The sequence below is a fragment of the Capra hircus genome, chromosome 8 (genome assembly GCF_001704415.2).
Source record: "Capra hircus breed San Clemente chromosome 8, ASM170441v1, whole genome shotgun sequence".
Taxonomy (NCBI): domain Eukaryota; kingdom Metazoa; phylum Chordata; class Mammalia; order Artiodactyla; family Bovidae; genus Capra; species Capra hircus.
This window is the reverse complement of record NC_030815.1, coordinates 70,599,758-70,612,438: the sequence shown is the minus strand read 5'-3', so window position 1 is coordinate 70,612,438 and position 12,681 is coordinate 70,599,758. Positions and strand designations below refer to the sequence as shown.

The window sequence follows — 12,681 nt, the reverse complement described above, 5'->3', positions numbered from 1 at the left end:
AGAATCCAGCTGCAGTGCAGGAGACCTGGGATCCATCCCTGTGTTGGGAAGATCCCCTGGAGGACAGCATGGCAACCCACTTCAGTGTTCTTGCCTGGAGAATCCTCATGGACAGAGGAGCCTGCTGGGCTACAGTCCGTGGGGTTGCAAAGAGCTGGACACGACTGAGTGACTAAGCACAGCACAGCACAGCACAGGGTAAATCTCAAAGAACAGACTATCTGTGTCAAGGATACACCCAGTTTTAATTCTGACAGATTTTGTCAAGCTGACATCCAAATATACAAAACTGACTTACTCTCCAACAGTATGGGAGCAACTCTTCCTCATATACCCACAAACACTAGACATCATCCGTCTTTCTAATCTCTATTGATCTGATAGGTGGAAAGAAGGTATCTAAACGTGGTTTTGATTTGTATTTCCAAAATGATGAGTGTGGTTAAACTATTTTTTTTTTCCTGTGCCTGTTTATGTTTTAAATCTTTGGGCCATCTGGGGTTTATTTTGTTATAAGAATAGAACTTTAATTTTTCCAAGTGGCAGTACTGGTTATTAAATAATTTACATTTCCCCACACTGATTTGAAATGCCACTTCACTCTAAATTTTAAAAATGAGAAGAGGCCACTCTACCTAAATATCATATCATATGCAAAAAATAAGTCAAGTGGATCATGAATTTAAAAGTAAAACCTAAAACTTTTAGACGGTAACACAGGAGTGTATCTTTAGACTTAGGAATAAGCAAGGAGTTCTTAGGCTTTGTTCTTAGACTTACAATAAAAGTCCTTAGGCTTACAATAACAAAATTTGTAAAATAAAAATTCGCCAAAATAAAGAACTTTTGTTCTGTGAAATATCCTGTTAAAAAGATGGAAAGACAAGCTATAGACTAGGAAAAAATAATTGCAATCACATATTCAACAAAGGCATATATACAATATGTAGGAAAAAAACTATCAAAACTCAACAACTCCCCCCAAATTGAATTACAACATGTGTAAAGAGTTGAACGGATATCTCACCAAAGAGGAGATATGCAAGGCACAGTATATGTAAAGATTTTCAACATCACTAGCCATTTGGTAAACACAAATTAAAAATTAATTTGTATAATAGCCCAATGGGCTCTTTAGTTCAGTTCAGTTCAGTTCATTTGTGTCCACCTCTTTGTGACCCCATGAATCGCAGCACGCCAGGCCTCCCTGTCCATCACCAACTCCCAGAGTTCACTCAAACTCATGTCTATCAAGTCAGTGATGCCATCCAGCCAACTCATCCTCTGTCATCCCCTTCTCCTCCTGCCCCCAATCCCTCCCAGCATCAGGGTCTTTTCCAATGAGTCAGCTCTTCCCATGAGGTGGCCAAAGTATTGGAGTTTCAGCTTTACCATCATTCCTTCCAATGAATACCCAGGACTGATCTCCTTTAGAATGGACTGGTTGGATCTCCTTGCAGTCCAAAGGACTCTCAAGAGTCTTCTCCAACACCACAGTTCACAAGCATCAATTTTTTGGCTCTCAGCTTTCTTCACAGTCCAACTCTCACATCCACACATGACCACGGGAAAAACCATAGCCTTGACTAGACAGACCTTTGTTGGCAAAGTAATGTCTCTGCTTTTTATTTTATTTTAATTTTAATTTTTACTTTATTTTACTTTACAATACTGTATTGGTTTTGCCATACATTGACATGAATCCACCACGGGTGTACATGTGATCCCAAACACGAACACCCCTCCCACCTCCCTCCCCATGTCTCTGCTTTTTAATAGCTATCAAGGTCGGTCATAACTTTCCTTCCTAGGAGTAAGTGTCTTTTAATTTCATGGCTGCAATCACCATCTGCAGTGATTTTGGAGCCCCCCAAAATAAAGTCTGACACTGTTTCCACTGTTTCCCCATCTATTTCCCATGAAGTGATGGGGTCAGATGCCATGATCTTAGTTTTCTGAATGTTGCTATACACTTATTCAGTTCAGTTCAGTCGCTCAGTCATGTCCCACTCTGTGACCCCATGGACTGCAGCACGCCAGGCCTCCCTGTCTATCACCAACCCCAGAGATTATTCACACTCATGTCCATTGAGTCAGTGATGCCATCAAACCACCTCATCCTCTGTCATTCCCTTCTCCTCCTGCCTTCAGTCTTTCCCAGCATCAGATTCTTTTCTAATGAGTCCGTTCTTAGGATCAAGCGGCTAAAGTATTGGAGTTTCAGCTTCAGCATCAGTCCTTCCAGTGAATAGTCAGTACTGATTTCCTTTAGCATTGACTGGTTTGATCTCCTTGCAGTCCAAAGGATTCTCAAAGAGTCTTCTCCAACACCACAGTTCAAAAGCATCAGTTCTTCAGTGCTCAGCTTTCTTTTTTATTAGAATGGCTAAAATAAGAAATAACAATGACACCAAATGCTGCTGATGAGGATGTGGAGAAAGTGGAACTCTCATACATTGCCGGTGGAAATCTAAAAATGGTACAACCACTCCAGAAGACAGTTTGGCAGTTTTTATGAAACTAAGCATGTAATTACCATATGGCCCAGCAATTGCATCCCTGAACATTTATCTGAGAGAAATGAAAAATCATGTTTATATAAAAATCTGTACAGGAATGTCTATAACACTTTCATTCAAAATAGCAAAATAGAGCAAAACAAAAAATCCCTGGACAGAAATCATTTGTCTTTCAGTGAGTGGATGATTAACAAACTGGCAGATTCATACAGTAGAATACTATTTAGCAATTTTAAAAAGCATTCACTATTAATACATGCAACAGTCTGAGTGGCCTAGAGGCAACATCCTCAGCTAAAAATCCCCAGTTCCACAAGGTCACATGCTGTATGACGTTTGATTCCACTTATAGAATATTCTCCTGGTACTAAATTATACAGAATAGATTAGTGTTACGAGAGGTGCCTGATGGAGAGAAAGGATTTGGGTACACAAAAACAAAGAGAGCACAGGGAGTACTTCTGTGGGGATGGAACAATTCCATATCTTTTTTTTACTTTTATCATGTAATTAAAGACAAACACCATTTACAACGTTGAAATGCAGATAATAAAGTCAAAATAGAATTTTGAATACGATACAGAAAAAGACAAAGTGAATATTTAATGTAAAAGGGGATGTACAAGTAATAATATTGGTAAAATTCTAAATCTCAGTGGTTTTCTGTGTGTGTGTGGTGGTGTTCTTTTAGAAAAAGACAATTTGTATCTTAATTGTGGCTTTACAAGATCTATTCATGTGATAAAATTGCGTAGAGCTACACACAGACGCAGAAACACACACACATGAATGCAGGCTTTTTATTTTTATTTTTATTTTTTTTTAATTTTAAAATCTTTAATTCTTACATGTGTTCCCAAACATGAACCCCCCTCCCACCTCCCTCCCCATAACATCTCTGTGGGTCATCCCCATGCACCAGCCCCAAGCATGCTGTATCCTGCGTCAGACATAGACTGGCGATTCAATTCTTACATGATAGTATACATGTTAGAATGCCATTCTCCCAAATCATCCCACCCTCTCCCTCTCCCTCTGAGTCCAAAAGTCCGTTATACACATCTGTGTCTTTTTTCCTGTCTTGCATATAGGGTCGTCATTGCCATCTTTCTAAATTCCATATATATGTATACTGTATTGGTGTTTTTCTTTCTGGCTTACTTCACTCTGTATAATCGGCTCCAGTTTCATCCATCTCATCAGAAGTGATTCAAATGAATTCTTTTTAACAGCTGAGTAATACTCCATTGTGTATATGTACCACAGCTTTCTTATCCATTCATCTGCTGATGGACATCTAGGTTGTTTCCATGTCCTGGCTATTATAAACAGTGCTGCGACGAACATTGGGGTACATGTGTCTCTTTCAATTCTGGTTTCCTCGGTGTGTATGCCCAGAAGTGGGATTGCTGGGTCATAAGGTAGTTCTATTTGCAATTTTTTAAGGAATCTCCACACTGTTCTCCATAGTGGCTGTACTAGTTTGCATTCCCACCAACAGTGTAGGAGGGTTCCCTTTTCTCCACACCCTCTCCAGCATTTATTGCTTGAATGCAGGCTTTTTAAATGGTAAAAATAAAATAAGTTCTGTAGTCTAGTTAATGGTGCATATCAATGTCAATTTCCTGTTTTTTAATATTATACTACAGTTATATAATATGTCACCAAGTTAGGAGTGCTGATTTTGAAGCTTCCTGGGAATTTATAACTATTTCAAAAGAAAACATAACAATTTTTAAATGAAAAAATGAGAGAAGAAAACTATCTTTGCCAAAGACCTTCCCATTGTAGAGTGTGGTTCTCTTTAGCAATTGCTTTATCCATGATAACCTGCGTCCTTTCCCTCCTTCCCAGACACACAAGATATGATTTTCTTGAAAAGTTTTCAGTTGAATGAAAGGTGTCTTAGACTAGGACCCACAGAAAAGCTGCTTATATAAAAATAATTCAAAAGAACATCGATATATCCTTTCTCTGGATTCACCAATTAATAGTTTTAACCATTCACTTTATCATATAGAATTTATCTATATCATTGGTTCCGAACCAATTGATGGTAAGGTACATACATTATGGGTCTTTGCCCCTACATACATTAGTGATTATTTCCCAGGAATATTCTCTTATGAAATCACAGTACTGTTAGTAACTTCAGTAAATGTAACACGGATTCAGCACTTTAAGCCATTGGTCTTATTACCACTTTCATCAACTGTCCCAATAAAGTTCAAGAGAGAATCCAGCCAGGGGTCAGGTCCTGCACTTAGCTGTCATGTCTTTTTGACAGCCTTAGATTTAGTAGATGTCTCCTTGTCGACAGGCACCCAGAATTCTCATCTGTAAGGTGGGGAGAAGGAAACTGCCCCATCTACTTCTTTGTGAGTAAAGAAGCACCTTACTCTTTGGACTTCCCTGGTAGCTCAGTTGAAGAATCCGCCTGCAATGCAAGAGACTCCGGTTTGATTCCTAGGTGGGGAAGATTCCCTGGAAAAGGGATAGGCTACTCACTCCAGTATTCTTGGGCTTCCCTGGTGGCTCAGATGGTAAAGAATCCGCCTGCAATGCGGGAGACCTGGGCTGCATCCCTGGGTTGGGAAGATTCCCTGGAAGAGGGCATGGCAACCCACTCCAGCATTCTTCCCTGGAGAAGCCCCGTGGACAGAGGAGCCTGGGGGGCTGCAGTCCATGGGATCACAAAGAGTCGGACACGACTGCACGACTATGCACGCAGGCAAAGGCACTTTACCAATCTCTAAGAGCTAAATAGAGTATTTCTCTTCTGCATCACGATTCCCCAGAAGCAGCTAAACATATTGTGGGTTGGGGCAAAGGAGATCCACTTTGCTTTTCTCTCCCAGCCTAGTAAAAACGAGCCAGGATCCTGAAGAAGGAACTTGTGAAAGAAATCCTTTTTGGTAAAGACTGGACCGAGACTCTGCGAGGGACTTCCCTTTTCGTTCACCTGGAGCGCCGGGTGGCCAATCAGCTGCGCGGTTCGGGCGCGCGGCCAATGGGAAGGCGGCGCGGCGCGCCCCAAGGGCTATAAGTGCGCCAGGCCGCGGAAAGTGAAAGTGGTGCGGGAGCAGCGGGCGCAGCTTGGACCCTGTGTCTGGGGCCTGAGGGCGGGCGGCGGGGCCAAGACGCTGGGATGCTCCGGACTCCGGAGCCACGGCCCGGGAACGCGGGGGCCGTAGGCTGCAGTCCCCATGCTGTGCCGCCCACCCAGACCAAGCCGCTCACCTCCTTCTTCATCCAGGACATCCTTTGGGACGGCGCTGACCGGCGCGGAGGTCACGCGGGCAGTCCACAGCCGCAGCCTTCGCGTCAGCCTTCTCGCCTCTACCCGAGGCGAGACCCGAAGCCGGAGCCCGAGGGAGGAAGAGGCGGCGCCCGGGCGCCGGAGGACCAGCAGGGCGACCAGACCCGCGCCGGGAGCGAGGAGGCCGAGAAACCGGTGGAGACCGAGCCAGGTAAGCCGGCGAGGCTGGAGAGGCCGGGCTGGGCCGGGTTGGGTCCCCCAGGAAGAATGGGCAGGCCCACCGGCTGCAACCGCGTGAGGGCGGGTGCTAGGCGGACCTCCCGGAGCTCCGGCGGCAGGGTTGCGGGGCCCCGCGGCGACAGACGAAGGGGACTTCACGGCCTCCGCCACGGGCGAGCCTCGGAGCTTAACCCTGAGCCCCCGCATCAGGGCTGCGCAGGATTTAGACATGGACTTGTTCGCCCCGCAAGGTGCCCTGCGCAGCGGGTTCTTGGTGCCCAGAGCTCAAGGGCGAGCAGGCACACAGCGCCCACCACGCTCCAGTCCCAGATGGAAACCCCGACACATCGAAACCACCTCTCGACCCTTGATCCTCTCCACCCCCAGTTACCTCTCGGCAATCACAATAACTAACATATAACGAGTTATTGATAAATAATATATTAATATTAATAAGTCAGGGTTTGATCAGCAAAGATGCCCTTTGCTTCCCAGTCCCATGGGCAACAAAACAACATAAGTCTTGGGGACTTCCCTGGGGGTCCAGTTAAGACTTCACCTTCCAACACAGGGGGTACAGGTTCCATCCCTGGTAGAGGGGCTAAGATCACAGTCAAAACATAAAACAGAAACACTATTGTAACAATTCCAATGAAGACTTCAAAAATGGTCCAAATAAGCCCCCTCCCTCCGCCAAGAAATAAAAAACAGACTAGTAAGTCTAGGAGCCCCTCTGGTCTCCAGGAGCTATATATATAATCTCATGGGAACATTTAGAGTAGACCTATTTTTTTCTATCAGTTTTTTTAATTGAGGTAAAATTGGTACATAATATATTATTAGTTTCAGATGTACGACATAATAATTTGATCTTTGTATACGCTACAAGGTAATCACCACAATAAGTCTAGGTATCCACCCTCACCATACAATAGGCACCCTTCCTATGAGGTATGGCAGTGGCTCACTGAAAATCCCATTGGACATAGGAGCCTGACTACAGTCTGGGGGGTTGCAAAGAGTTCAGACATGACTGTGCAGGGCAAGAGAGAAACAGTTTATTGAGGGAAAGTGAAGTGAAAGTCAATCAGTCGTGTCCGACTCTTTGTGATCCCATGGACTATACAGTCCATGAAATTCTCCAGGCCAGAATACTGGAGTGGATAGCCTTTCCCTTCTCCAGGGGATCTTCCCAACCCAGGGATTGAACCCAGGTCTCCCACATTGCAGGCGGAGTCTTTACTAGCTGAACCACAAGGGAAGCAACTGCTACTGCTACTGCTAAGTCACTGCAGTCGTGTCTGACTCTGTTGCAACCCCATAGACGGCAGCCCACCAGGCTCCCCCGACCCTGGGATTCTCCAGGCAAGAACACTGGAGTGGGTTGCCATTTCCTTCTCCAATGCATGAAAGTGAAAAGTGAAAGTGAAGTCGCTCAGTCTTGTCCGACCCTCAGCGACCCCATGGACTGCAGCCTTCCAGGCTCCTCTGTCCATGGGATTTTCCAGGCAAGAGTACTGGAGTGGGATGCCATTGCCTTCAAATGGCAAGGGAAGCAAAAGGGGATTAAAGCCAGAGAATGAACTCTCCTACCACACTAGCCCTCTCATGTCACCCAAATGTTAACTCTGGATGCCCCTCTGATGCCTTGGGAGCCCCACTTTATTGGATTCTTATTTCTCAGTCTTTCTTGCCTCCCGTCTCCCATTCCTCCAGACAGATACAGAATCCCTATTTAATTCTACAGGGCAATAGGGCAGGAAGTTCTAGCATTAGCCTCTCCTACTTTGGAGACTTGGTGACTATTAAGAAACTAACACGTAATCTACATGACTGGCCGCAGCCCCACTCAGGGAGTTCCTTACTCCTAAGCAGTTCTTAGGAGTTAGAACTCTTCAGTTCAGTTCAGTTGCTCAAGTCGTGTCCGACTCTTTGTGACACCATGAACCGCAGCACGCCAGGCCTCCCTGTCCATCACCAACTCCTGGAGTTTACCCAAACTCATGTCCATTGAGTTGGTGGTGCCATCCAACCATCTCATCCTCTGTCGTCCCCTTCTCCTGCCTTCAATCTTTCCCAACATCAAGGTCTTTTCAAATGAGTCAGCTCTTTGCATCAGGTGGCCAAATATTGAAGTCTCAGCTTCAACAGCAGTCCTTCCAATGAACACCCAGGACTGATTTCCTTTAGGATGGACTGGTTGGATCTCCTTGCAGTCCAAGGGACTCTCAAGAGTCTTCTCCAACACCACAGTTCAAAAGCATCAGTTCTTCGGTGCTCAGTTTTCTTTGTAGTCCCACTCTCACATCCATACGTGAATACTGGAAAAACCATAGCCTTGACTAGACGGATCTTTGTTGACCAAGTAATGTCCCTGCTTTTTAATATGCTGTCTAGGTTGGTCATAAGAACTAAGGAGTTCCTTAGTGCAATGTATCCAAACTGACAGTGGGCTGTTTGTTCACTCAGAAGAGATGAGGGTAGATAGAATTCTGTTCTCTTTGCTGCTACCATGTAACATTTTCCTTCCCCTCCCTGTCTCCCCTCTCCTTTCCAGATGGGCACTTAGAGACTTATCTGCTGGACTGTGAAAACCCTCCCAGCACCTTACAGAGCCTACCCCCAGCCACCAAACAGCCTCAGAAGCGCTCCCGGGCTGCCTTCTCTCACACTCAGGTCATTGAGTTGGAGAGGAAATTCAGCCATCAGAAGTATCTGTCGGCCCCCGAAAGGGCTCACCTGGCCAAGAACCTCAAGCTCACGGAGACCCAAGTGAAAATATGGTTCCAGAACAGACGCTATAAGACCAAGCGGAAGCAGCTCACCTCGGACCTGGGCACCCTGGAGAAGCACTCTTCCTTGCCAGCTCTCAAAGAGGAGGGCTTCTCACAGGGCTCCCTCATCTCCGTGCACAATACCTACCCTTACTACCCCTACGTTTACTGCCTGGGTGGCTGGAGCCCAGCTTTCTGGTAATACCAGCTCTGACATCCATGCTAGATTAAGAACTGTCTTCTCTAGGTGGCCCCTCTGGAAGGCGGAAGGGCCCTGGGGTCAGGAAGGACTGGGCAGTGAGAGACAGACAGACCAGAACACATGGAGGTTTGTGTGGAAATCCCAGATTCTTCACTGGTAGGCCAATGAAAGATCTGGGACAGGGAATGATTTCATATCCAAACTGTTCCCCCAACACAGAAGAGGGGATCATTTTTGCTTTTAGACCCCTGCTTGAAGTGGGGAGGGCTAGAGCCAAGTGTTCTTTCTAGCACTTGCGGTGACTTTTCAGGGTCTGTCCACATCACTTCTGAGGATTCTGTTCCTCCAACTCCATCCTCTTGGGTAACTGAGCATCCACTCGGAAAGAGCCCACCTGAAGGGGGAGGGGGAGGACAGCTCAGGAGGTCACCTACTGAAATAAACTGAAGGTCAAAAGCCTCTCACTGGCCTTGGACTACAACCAAGGTTTCTCTTTGTCTCTGGGACAGATGGAAACAGAGGACCTCACAGAGAAACCTTTCGTGCCCAGCACAAGTTGGCACAGGATATGGAGATGGGGAGGAGGAGATGAAAATAGAAGCTTCTGATAATTCCTTTTAAAATAATATGCCAGCTTAAGTATTTACAGAGTGTCCCGTGCAGAACAAGAAGCACTCACTGTGGCCTTAAGACAAGCTGTATAAACCAACCTCTATTGCAGGAGGTGAGCCCAGGCCAGGAGAATCTCTGCATATCCAAGACAGTGGTCTAAGGAAGAGTCCTTAGCAAAAGGTAAAAAAAAAAAAAATTCCTCTTCTGGACCTTTTGCTCTGGGCCTGAGAATTTAGAATAAGAAGGTTCCTGGAGTTTTCGGGCTGTAATTCATACTACAGTGTGACAGATCACATAATTCTTTAAGTTCCTTCCTTCCCTCCTGCTTTTATTTTTTGTTCCTTTTCCATGGCAGTCACCCACTGAAGCACTTCTTTTCAGTCCCAACTTTTATGACTGCACCTAACGTACACCTTCCTTATTTAGCCTTGAGATCTGGTCTCCCCACCCCCCCACCCCCAACCAAAGCTTTATCTCTTCCTCGGTTTAAAAAAGAAAAGTAGTGGGGGAGCAGATTCTGAATTGGCTAAAAGACATGCTTAAAAAAAAAAAAACCCTAACAATTCTTATGTCTTTCCTTTAAAAATATACAGCATTAAATCTCAAATCTATTTAAAGACATGACAGCTCCAGAAGGTCACTGCTGCTTTTATAGGACTTTCTGGTGCCTCTGTTGTTACAGTTCAAAGTCAAAACCCTCGGATCCCTGCAGGCAAAGGAAGTAAAAGGTATTGAGCTTTCACACGTAAGGAGGAACACAGCAGAGTGAAGGGTCAGGTGCCATGGAGCTGTCTGGTGGGAATCCAGGGCGGGCTGAGGGGAGGGGTGTGCAGGTAGGGGGCGTGGGCCTTAGGAAGCCCCGCCCTTGAGCAAGCTGATGGGGCTGATGGCAGTTTGCTGGAAGAGGCTAAGAGAAAAAGGAAACCATTTTCAGAACACATTATAGTGGCTTCATCACCAAGCCAATGAAACTGTCCAGATGTTTCAGGAACTGTGTTTAATGCTTATCAAAAAAGTGGAGGTTCCCTCCAAGTGAGTTACCTGGTGACCTCAGAGAGAGTGAGAAGAGGGCACAGGAAAATTCTGGCCATGCTTCTGTTTTTATTCTGTTATCTCAGGTGACCTGGGAGAGGGGAGACATCAGCATGAAAAAAAAAAGCCAGTTACTAATGAGGTACCCCAAGCCCTGGAAATCTCTTGATCCCGCTACTTAATTCTGTTCAGGGAGAAACCTTTCAGTTTCCTCCTATTAAAAAAGTCCAATTTACTGTTTGTGGCTAAACTACCAAAGTTGATGGAAGGTTGGCTCATTTCACCCCATTTTCTGTCTTTTGAGCTCCACATTGAAGTACTGTCCAATGCCACGTGTTGCCTGCACAGAAATGGAGGCACAGAGGCAGGGCTTTCTCCTACTTACATGTCTTAAGCGTTCAGTGCTCACTGTCTGGTCAGGACCCTTTCTCTGCCTCCCTCTGCATTGAATTATTTCAGCCCCCAAACCTGCAAGTGTTAAACATTTTACTGTGATGTACATTGTGTTGCAAAAAGAAAAAAAAAGTCTTTGTTTAAAATGGTTTGGTTTGGTGAATCCATCTTGCTCCCCCCTCCAACCCCCGCCCACCGCCGTAGTCACTCAGCCATAGCCAAACTGGTAGAACAACATTTGAAGAGCTAATATATCCATTCCTGATGAGTACACTGGAGGGTGCACCCCGGACCCAGACCTGTGTCTATCCTATTTAATAAATCGGTTTAGGTTTTTCATGTGTATAACGAGCTCTGCTCCAATCTTAATACACAAATCTGTGAGTCGAACTTTAGCCAAATACCCCAATCAAACTTTATTTTTCTATGTATTTTTTGTAACACCTGAGTGTTTTTAAAATAAAGTACTGTGTCATTTTTAGACACATCTCTGTGTGATTTTCTGCTTCCTAAAGACTGCATGCTACTGAGTTTTTCTGGTTACCAAGTTCTCCCACCATCTGCCTGCCTGACTAATCTGTGGAGAGAAACTTATGGAAATAAGTAGCTTAGTGAATAGCAGAGGATGATCATTCTTTTGTAAATGTTCTGCCCTCCGTTAAGGGCTTTCCTGATGGCTCACTGGCAAAGAATCCACCTGCCAATGCAGGAGATGCAGGTTTGATCGCTGGGTTGGGAGGATCCTCTGGAGGAGGAAATGGCAACCCACTCCAGTATTCTTGCCTGGGAAATCCCATGGACAGAGGAGCCTGGGGGGCTACAGTTCATGGGGTCGCAAAAGAGTTGGACACAGTTAAGCAACTAAACAGCAACAACAACAACACTCTGTTATTGGTTAATCACCTGGAGGGGAAAGAAATGTCTGTGTCATTTTAATAATCACCTCCTTTAGCCCAGGGATACATTTGGAAACTTTGAGAATGTTGAGTATTTACTTTTATTTCTTGAAGACCCTGAAGGGAACATGGGAACCACTTCCAAAGAAGCAACACTTCTTTTGAAACTCATTGGCGTATATATGCTCCGTATGTATCTGATCGGCCTCACGGATTCAATGGACATGAGTTCAGCACACTTGGGGAAACAGTAAAGGACAGGGAAGCCTGGCATGCTGCAGTCCATGGGGTCACAAAGAGCTGGACAAGACTAAGTGACTGGACAAACAGCAGCAAATGTATAAAGTAGTTAACTAGTGAGAACCTACTATATAGCACAGGGCACTCTACTCAGTGCTCTGGTGACCTAAATGGCAATCCAGAAAGGAGGGGATGTGTGTATACGTATATCTGGGTCACTTTGCTGTACACCTGAAACTAACACAATATTTTTTGGGGGTGGGGGCTGTGCTGGGTCTTTGTTGGTCCTCAGGCTTTTCTCTAGTTGCAGCAAGTAAGGGCTGCTCTCTAGTTACGGTGCTTGAGGCTCTCAGTGTGCTGGTTTCTCTTGTTGCAGAGCACGGGCTCTTGGGCAAGCAGGCTTCAGCAGTTGCAGCACATGGGCTCAGCAGTTGTGGCTCCCGGGTTGTAGAGTACACGGGTTCAGTAGTTGCGGTGCACGGGCTTAGTTGCTCCGCAGCCTGTGGGATCTTCCCACATCAGGGATCGAACCAGT

General features: G+C 45.5%; 1 protein-coding gene across 1 annotated transcript; it reads left to right on the top strand.

Moving 5' to 3' along the window:
* On the top strand, nucleotides 5,602-11,486 carry NKX3-1 (NK3 homeobox 1). The gene is made up of 2 exons (XM_013966088.2): nucleotides 5,602-5,989; nucleotides 8,555-11,486. The coding sequence occupies exons 1-2, from the start codon at nucleotides 5,668-5,670 to the stop codon at nucleotides 8,971-8,973; spliced, it is 741 nt and encodes a 246-aa protein (XP_013821542.2). The 5' UTR covers nucleotides 5,602-5,667; the 3' UTR covers nucleotides 8,974-11,486.